This window comes from Diaphorina citri, unplaced genomic scaffold (genome assembly GCF_000475195.1).
Source record: "Diaphorina citri unplaced genomic scaffold, Diaci psyllid genome assembly version 1.1 scaffold2315, whole genome shotgun sequence".
Lineage (NCBI taxonomy): Eukaryota > Metazoa > Arthropoda > Insecta > Hemiptera > Psyllidae > Diaphorina > Diaphorina citri.
The window spans coordinates 1-8,911 of record NW_007379739.1 but is presented as its reverse complement, the minus strand read 5'-3'; the positions used below and the strand labels follow the sequence as shown (position 1 = coordinate 8,911).

Genomic DNA, 8,911 nt, shown 5'->3' with positions numbered 1-8,911 from the left:
AAATGACATCATGACGTATCCCATTGAAGAAGAACAATAGATGTCATTATATATTTCAGTAAAAATAACATGACTCATGAATCATCGTGAGTGGAACATGGGATCTGACATGTGACATGACCTGACCTTGGTAGTGTAGTGGTCCAAACGCTCGCCTGATAGTCGGGGAGGTTGCGTTCAATCATTTTCGTCGGTTCGAACTTCGGGTCAGTGTTGCCAGATGTACGGTAATTACCGTATTTGTACGGTGTTTTTTCATTATTTTAATGTTACCTGATGGTTATGTAGTTTATGGAATAGTAATTGGAGAAATTCCTAGGGCCTTATTTCACGAACGATCTGCAGTTCTCATTTTTTTACTTCACTTGCCGAAAAAAATTTTCACCCTATTACATTCCTTTCTATAGGATAGGGAAAGTGAAAAACAATAAAACATGTCACGTCGTACGGTTTGCCAGTATTTTCAGCACGGGGAGTAAAAAGTGGAGAATCGTTTGTGGAATAGGTCACAATACAAAATAATGTTTCCACTGTCGGAGTTTGATGAGTGATTTCACCAATGATTTAATGGGAGATTTCATTAGTAGAAGGATTTTGAGTCGCTCCAAAAAGGATTTTATGTATTTTATTTTCATTTTTTTCCCCCAATCCATCATTTCATCACGAACGCAATGAACTTGAAGCTGTATCGTCCTCGTCTGTATAAATCAAAATCCTGATCTAAATCTTGTAAGCTGTATAAATCTTGAATTTAAATGCGTTAAAGTGTGTGTTGACTTCTTTTTGGAGAACTGAAAATCTCCCATTAATGCAGGGTTTACCAACTCGGGATTAAGATGAAACTAGTATTTCCCTATACTTAATACCTAGAATCCTAGATCCTAGATAAACCTCGGATTGAGCTCAATCCTGAGACAATCCACGGTGGTAAAACTCGACCTTAGTGAAATCTCTAATCAAATCTAGTGAAACCTAATATAATATTGTTTTTCGCACATAAAATATAAATAAGCCTGTGAATTTTCTTATTCAATATTTCATTTTACCCGATGTTCAGGGTTTATACGCGACCTGGAAAAACTGGAAAACCCGGAAAAGTCACGGAATCTGAAAATCGGCCAAAAAGTCATGGAAAATCGTGAAAACGTAAAGAAAACCTGGAAAAGTCATGGAATTTGCCACCCAGTCGAAAAATTTAAAATGTTCAAATTAAATACCTACCAAGTTTTTCAGAAAAACGGCCTGCGGCGCATTCCTCATATTCCTTGCCGTTCTGTATATTGCATATTTTATTTAAATGAAGGGCTAATCTTTCTGATTTTTAAGTACCTCCGCCCCATAATTTTCTGGAAAACTCATGGAAATTCTCTGGAAAACTCATGGAAATTCTCTGGAAAAGTCACGGACTATCATTCCGGGAAAAGCGTATAAACCCTGGATGTTTCCCAAGTGCTTTTTTGTATATTCTATTGCTTTTTAAAAAGGAAAATCAACTCAGGACAGATAAGATGCCTTGGTTCAGTCGTTCAGTGTCCCCCGTTTTTGTTAATTTTCAAAATTTCTAATACACATCGAGAATAAAGTTACTAAAAAAAAATGTTTGTTTCGCAACAGTTACGCAACGTAACATTTGTTTCGCAACGGTTGCGCAACAAAACATGTTTCGCATCGGTTACGCAATAAAACATTTGTTTCGGAACGGTTCCGCAACATAATATTTGTTCGCAACAAAGCATTTGATTAACAACAGTTACACAACAAAACATTTGTTTCGTAACAGGTGCGCAACAAAACATATGTTGCGTAACAGTTGCGCAACTGTTTCGAATGTTGAGCAACTTGCAGGATAAATAAAACAAATCAGAACTGACTCTTTGTACCATTTATTGTTTGTTTTGCCATGATTTTTTATTTTTACATAGGAACTTTACCCTAATAAAAATCCCGTTGTATTTTTTCATCTCAAATTTTCAGCCAATTATTTTTCTTTATTTTTATATGATTTATTTTTTTTTACAGCAAAGTTGAATTTGAATTGGATACTTTGTGTATTACAATTTTGGAGTAAAAGTCTTAACAACACACAGATTTTTTACTTTCTTTGGGTTTTTTTTTTTTTTTTTTTTTAAGGGGTTTGACAGAGGGAACTGTAACTGCTATATGGTCTTATCGTCCCGAAATCGAAGAGAGGGTGATAAAAATTTACGAGTGTTTGAAGTTCCCCAGGTAGACTCACGTTAATAACTTTAAATATAATCAAATTTTTTTTTTTTTTTTTAAGAGGTTTGACAGAGGGAACTGTAACTGCTATATGGTCTTATCGTCCCGAAATCGAAGAGAGGGTGATAAAAATTTACGAGTGTTTGAAGTTCCCCAGGTAGACTCACGTTAATAACTTTAAATATAATCAAATCCAATGCTAATGAGTTAAATTTCGTTAGCAACTTTTAATTCTAATCGGTTAAATTTTGAACTTTGTGACCCCGACTTACGTAATACGTATGTGATTCAAAGAAACACTGAGTCACAAGCGCAACAGGTTATCTGTGTGTTCTAAAGCCTTGCTCCCTGTATTTGTAGCATACAGTTTGGTTTCTGATTATTTTTACTAAAAATACTGTTCATAAATAATAAATAAACATAATACACATCTATTTCGTGTTGTGGTCACAAATAAGCGTTCGTGTTTTAATGGGATCTAGTTTTATTTCATAAAATTATCATCTAAAGCCATATAAATAGGCTCAAATAGGACTAAAGGTATGGTCATGTTGAAAGAAGAAATGAGACTGTATTGTTTTGTACAATGCCTATGGTACCTGAGATCAATCAATGTGATTTCTCAATTATTTAGCCTTAAGATACATGGTATCTTAAGGCTAAATAATTGAGAAATCACATCGATTAAGAAATGAGAGTTATAGAGGGAAAAGAGTTGAGAGAATGGAAGTGAAGAGGAGAAAATGGCAAGGGAGACCGAAGAAAAGGTGGAAGGATTGTGTGAATCAAGACCTGTTAGAAGAAAACATTATCAGTTCATGAGGTACACAATAGCGCTGCCTAAAAGGGACTGGCAAGACCCCTATTATGTTGTGGTCAAATTGGAACAAAACGTGATCAAGTTATCATATTAATGAGGATAAATTTCCATGTCTCGGCTGGGATCGAACCCGCGCCCTCCTGTTTGCCAAATAAACTAGTGTAATGGTTAACTTACAGACGGGTTCTTGCATCCAAGTCTTGCATACTTTGATGAGAATCTTTTGATTTTAAAGGTTGTTGTTGATGTTGTTGTTGTTGTTGTTCCTGCTGCCTTTTTTGTTCGTCTTCTTTAAATGTTTCTCCATCTCTTGGTTGTTGAAAATAAAATCTTTTCTCTTCCATTACTTTTACATTTTGTTGGTTTGGAAGATGTTCTTTTAATTCTTCTTGTCTTTTTAGAAATCCATATTGCTTTGTTTCCATTTGTTGATGTTTAACTTGGTGATCCTTTGATGGTTGTTTTTCTTTCGGTTGTTGAAAATAAAATCGTTTGTGTTCCAATTTTTGTACATTTTGTTGAACTTGTTGATGGTCTTTGAACTCTTCTTGCCTTTTCAAATATCCTTGTTGTTTCGTTTCCATTTCTTCTTGTCTTTTCGTATATCCTTGTTGTTTTGGATCATTTCCTTCTAGTTGTTCATGATCTTTTCTTAGTTTCACCTGTATTTGATCAAGTTTCTTGAATCCAGTGACTTTTCCTTGTAATAGTTGCTGAATTTGTTTTTGATTTCCTTCCAGATGTTGATTGTCTTTTGGTATTTGTTGTTGGCGTTGCGGTTGCTGTTCTTGGACTTGATTATGTTTTAGTTTTTCTGGTTGCTTTTGTAAGAGTGATTGCTGTTCTTTTTGGTATGGTTGTTGTTTTGATTGATAACCTTGTTGTTGCTGTTGGTGTTGTGAGTGTGCTGGCAGTTGTGTTGGGTATGATTGTACTAGTATTTGCTTTTGTAGATGTCCTTGTTTGTTTCCTTGCAGTTTCTCTTGTAAATGCTTTTGTTGTAAGTGTATTTAAAAAAAAAAAAAAAAAAAAAATCAAGAGAAAACTGTCAAATATCAAAAAGAAAAATACAAGTCTTGTGTATGGCACATTTCTTCAGACAAAGAAGCTTTTTCAGACACATACTTTTCTTTTTATACCTACCCTTTTCAGCTCTCCAATGAGCCATTTCTTACACACCTTCAAGCTTGGAGTGTTACTCTTTTCTCTACCGATGTCCTGATCCACTCCACCATGTAATGGCTCATCTTGATTCTCTCCGAGGTCCCTGGCTGAACCGTTCAATTTCACCAGATTTCTTTTGTGACCCTTTCCAGACTTGTGAACAAAAGACCGTCTCTTTTTGATTTGAAATTGGGAGGAAATCATTTTGAATATTTGAATCAACTGGAGTTGATTTTTGTTTCAAAATCTGATATCAATAAATGCCACAATGGGGTTCTGAGTGATGCATGTAGATCTCTCTGGCAGCTTTAACTGGAATAGAAAACAGGATTGGAAAATTTTAGTTTTGTGATAAAAGAATTTCAGTTTATTTAGACTTCAGGGAGTGATGGGTAATTATAAAAATAAATTTGAACCATGGAGAAAATAAAACCAACCCTTTTTTATACCTGGAACTCATTTTTTCACCAAACTTCAAGAAAAAACTGAAAAATTGCAACCAAAAGTCAAAAAACTGCAAAAAGTTCAATTTTCACGATTTCAAAATTTACCGCGCCCTTTTGTTTATTTTCTTTCCCCTTGTTGCCATGACAACGGTGATAAGAAATCGACCAATCAAATCGTCGAACGTTTCGATTCATCGAAACGAATTTGTAAACATTGCGAACCCGGGAAATTTTGAAAATTTAAAATGGATTCAAATTTGGACCAAAGTTGTAGGTCGTTTTCAGTGGTTTTTTGTGACTTTTTCAAAGGAAATGGAGGAAATTAGAAGGTTTTTCTGATATTTGACACGTTTGAATTGGTGAGTATTTTTCATGAACGTTTTTAAAAAATCTAATACCTGGAAATCTTAACAAAGCCTTTCAAAAGGTCATTTAGATAGAAAAAGAAGGGTCATTCAGAAACCACTGTGGCCAAGTGTGTATCACATTAGTCTTACATTCTAGAGATCCTGGGTTCATTTCCCAGCAGAGTTCAAGATTTGTCAGCTCTGTGGTAGTAGTACAGGTTGCAAACTCAGCTCGTTCAAAACCAGGACAAATTACTTCTTATTCATTATTTTGACACAATACTAACACCCCTTAATACAAATGCCTCATTTGTTTTAATGAATAAAACAGTTCAGTAGGTACTTGTTCAGAAGTCATGTCAATGGAAAATTACTACTAAAAGGAGATGTCACAAATGAGCAGTGGCCAGTGTTGTTATCTATAGATAAACAATGTTTTTTTTTTTTTTTTGTCAATTGAACTTTTGAACCTTTATGGAATGGCTAGGTGACATTAAACAGGGAGCAGACCAGTGTCTTGCTGTGGGATTATAAATAGAGATCAGAGCAGTCAAACCCTAACCAGCTGACAGTTTTTCAAAGGGTTCTCTCTGCTTTTAAAGAACAAGCACAAGTCCTCACGATGGTTGACTGCGGTCCAGGACGAGCCAATCAATGGCTAGAGACCATCACCCCGGTGTATGGCAGATACAAAAATTATCTTTTCTGTATTCTGCCACCACCATTTGACAAAAGCTCAATTCAATTCAATTTATTTTTATTGTACATAATATGACATTAAAAATACATTTCAATGAATACAATTGTACAACGTCATTTAAAGAAAAGAAAAAGAAGGAGAAGAAAAATAAAATAATATTTAAAATTGTTAAAAAGCTAAAGCTAAAACAACGATTTACCCCCTCTAATGTAAGATGTAAGTATTTCAATACCATTCAAATATAAGACCTTGTTTAGACTGCCGGGATAAAGGGACTTTTCAGTCCTATTCGGGTAGGATAAACAAGGGATTATGTTAGTTGTAAGTTTTTTTCATTATTTTAATGTTACCTGATGGTTATGTAGTTTATGGAATAGTAATTGGAGAAATTCCTAGGGCCTTATTTCACGAACGACTCTGCAGTTCTCATTTTTTTACTTCACCTGCCGAAAAAAATTTTCACCCTATTACATTCCTTTCTATAGGATAGGGAAAGTGAAAAACAATAAAACATGTCACGTCGTACGGTTTGCCAGTATTTTCAGCACGGGGAGTAAAAAGTGGAGAATCGTTTTGAAGGTTTTTGATTTCCAGTGTTTCATATTTGGACAGGAGTAGATTGAGAGTGGTGTTGAACAGGTTGACTTTGTGAATTAGAACCTAAAAAAAAAAAAATAATAAAAATAAAAGGCTGAAAAGTGTTGGTGGTTGGTGGTAAGCTTAACAAGAAATTAAACTCTTAGGTAATTAAAATCATGCATTTTTGAGCAGATTTAATAGAAAGTTTTTGTTGAATAAAAGTCTGGCTGAGGGATTATAAACAGAGAGTAGACTAGTCCAAATTTCCGTATACTATGATATAGCGAAGGTTGAGTGCAAAGGGCATCCACTCGGAAAATTTCGTTTAGCCAAAACCAGTTGGCCTGAAAGCGATCACTCTAAAGCTAATTGAGAGCTGACGACAAACGCCGACCCTATCTGAACATGGGAAAAGGCAAAGAAAAAGTTTGTTGGGTAAAATTTTACTTTCCATTACCTCATTTTGTTCCGCCAGAAGGTCCTTGTTTATAATAAGACTCTCGATCTTATGATTATTCACCGCCACACTAGATTCAAATTCTGCCAGGGTTTTCCTGAGTTCATGATTTTCTACTTCCAGGGATTTGTTTTGATTCCGCAAGAGGGTTTGGTCTCTTCTGTACCTGGTTACGACAAGAAATTTCAGTGGTTTATTATTTATTTAATAACTGTAGAACTCAAATAAGTTCGCGAAAAATTTTCTGTGTTTTTTGCCAAATTTTGTCAAAAAAAAAACACATTTGAAGATTTTTTGTTTTTTTTTTTTGTTTTGTTTGTTTTTTTTTTTTTTTTTTTTTTTTTGTAAAAAAGCGTTCGGCGCCGCTATCAAGGAGAGAGGCACCAGTTTTTTTTTTTTTTTTTTTTTTTTTTAGTGCCTTTTCAAGATCCCTGAAGGCCTAATCTGGCCCAAAATCTAAATAACAAATGTAGATCATTTTTACCGATTTTATCAAAGTTCATTGGAACAAACGTAAACATTAGAAAAAAAAATAACACCTAATAATAAAAAAATAAGGGGGATGCTCATCAACATATCGTATTAAACCTTACTTATCTATAAGAGCAGTTCTGTCTACAAGGAGAGCTTCATAGGATCTCATAAGGGGTTCAAATATGTGCAGCTCCTTCAGACTGGTTAGCTTGGTAACTTTAACGTCCGTAGCTTGAGTTGGTGGCTCTGAAATAGCAGAAAAAGAAAATAGGCACTAAGTAGGTAAGCACATACCTACGTATTTTTTATTATTATTATTTTTAAAAGGTTTGACAGAGGGACCTGTAACTGCTAAGGTCTTATCGTCCCGAAATCAAAGAGAGAAGGAAGACAGGATAGGAGGGAAAGGAGAGAGCCAGCCGTTCCGAGAACGAACCTTATCCGTTCAGGATAAAATACGCCCGGGGCGCAATCGAACCCGCGGCCTAGCGCTTACAAGGCAGACGCGCTACCCTCCAAGCTAACTAGGCTGGCTCACCCGTCCTTTATAAAACTGTGATAATAATCCTTTATAATTTGATCTCAAACTCAGTGGTGCAGTGGTTAGAACGGTGACTTTGAATCTTTAGGAACGTGGTTCGAGTCCAAGTCAAGTCATAAAATTTAGCGTAGTAGGTATGTATATTAAACAGGGAACGACATTTGTGACAAGCATGTATGCCTAACACAATCAAAATTCCTTTATAATTCAATGATCTTTATTTCTCGTCCTGATTCACAGACAGCTGGAAGTCCCCTGTACTGATCTGGTGCCTGGTCAATTGGAAACGCTCAGAGGAATGATTAAGGAGGCGGAATCCAGGGCCGGACATAGGCCAGTCCCCTCCACACCGGTACAAAGGTAAGTGACCCCTTCATTATCAGTTTTAACCTCCTTTTCTTCTAGGCCTACTAGTGACACTAATTATCATTACGCTTTATTATTATTATTATTATTATTATTATTATTATTATTATTATTATTATTATTATTATTATTATTATTATTATTATTATTATTATTATTATTATTATTATTATTATTATTATTATTATTATTATTATTATTATTATTATTATTATTATTATTATTATTATTATTATTATTATTATTATTATTATTATTATTATTATTATTATTATTATTATTATTATTATTATTATTATTATTATTATTATTATTATTATTATTATTATTATTATTATTATTATTGATTTTTTTTCTCTGTAATGTGCTTTAACTCTGGAATACCAGATCGTTCACGCCGAAAATTTCAGATTGCTCTTTACCTCTGGCCACCCCTGGGCTATTTCTATTTTCATATCTGCTCAGCTCTTCATTCAACTTATGAATGACATTGTTCAATAGGCTGATATCATTCCTTAATCCATTGCTCTCTTGCACAGCCAAGTTATACAATTCAATCAGGCTTGACTTGTGGATGTGGCAGAGTGCCTTGTACTTGCGCTTGAGGGCCGTGCGTTTCTGGTGACTCCGGGTGAGTTTTTCTTTGAGCGAGGAGAGACCTTCGGTGGGACTGTCCAGGTGAGATTTGAGCATGGCATTCTCTCTTTTCAACTGGAAGAAAGTTTGATCAAATTGTTTCGACAGTAAAAGAATCGCCTATGGTTAAGTTTTTTTTTTTTTTTTTTTGAAAAGAGATG

The 8,911-nt window shown here is 34.6% G+C and overlaps 1 protein-coding gene across 1 annotated transcript; it reads right to left on the bottom strand.

Moving 5' to 3' along the window:
* Nucleotides 1–3,698: 3,698 nt before the first annotated feature.
* On the bottom strand, nucleotides 3,699–8,845 carry LOC113471339. The gene is made up of 6 exons (XM_026830425.1): nucleotides 8,537–8,845; nucleotides 7,327–7,453; nucleotides 6,734–6,899; nucleotides 6,217–6,357; nucleotides 4,184–4,357; nucleotides 3,699–3,833 (listed from the first exon to the last, which is right to left on the bottom strand). The coding sequence occupies exons 1-6, from the start codon at nucleotides 8,805–8,807 to the stop codon at nucleotides 3,699–3,701; spliced, it is 1,014 nt and encodes a 337-aa protein (XP_026686226.1). The 5' UTR covers nucleotides 8,808–8,845.
* Nucleotides 8,846–8,911: the final 66 nt, after the last annotated feature.

Bases quoted from the DNA above. Each gene is read 5' to 3' on its own strand.
- LOC113471339 (XM_026830425.1), bottom strand. From the start codon at position 8,807: ATGCTCAAATCTCACCTGGACAGTCCCACCGAAGGTCTCTCCTCGCTC. The intron at 7,454-8,536 runs GTAAAGAGCAAT...CTGCTATTTCAG, and splicing joins TAGCCCAGGGGTGGCCAGAG to AGCCACCAACTCAAGCTACG. The intron at 3,834-4,183 runs GTAGGTATAAAA...AACATAATCAAG, and splicing joins TCATTGGAGAGCTGAAAAGG to TCCAAGAACAGCAACCGCAA.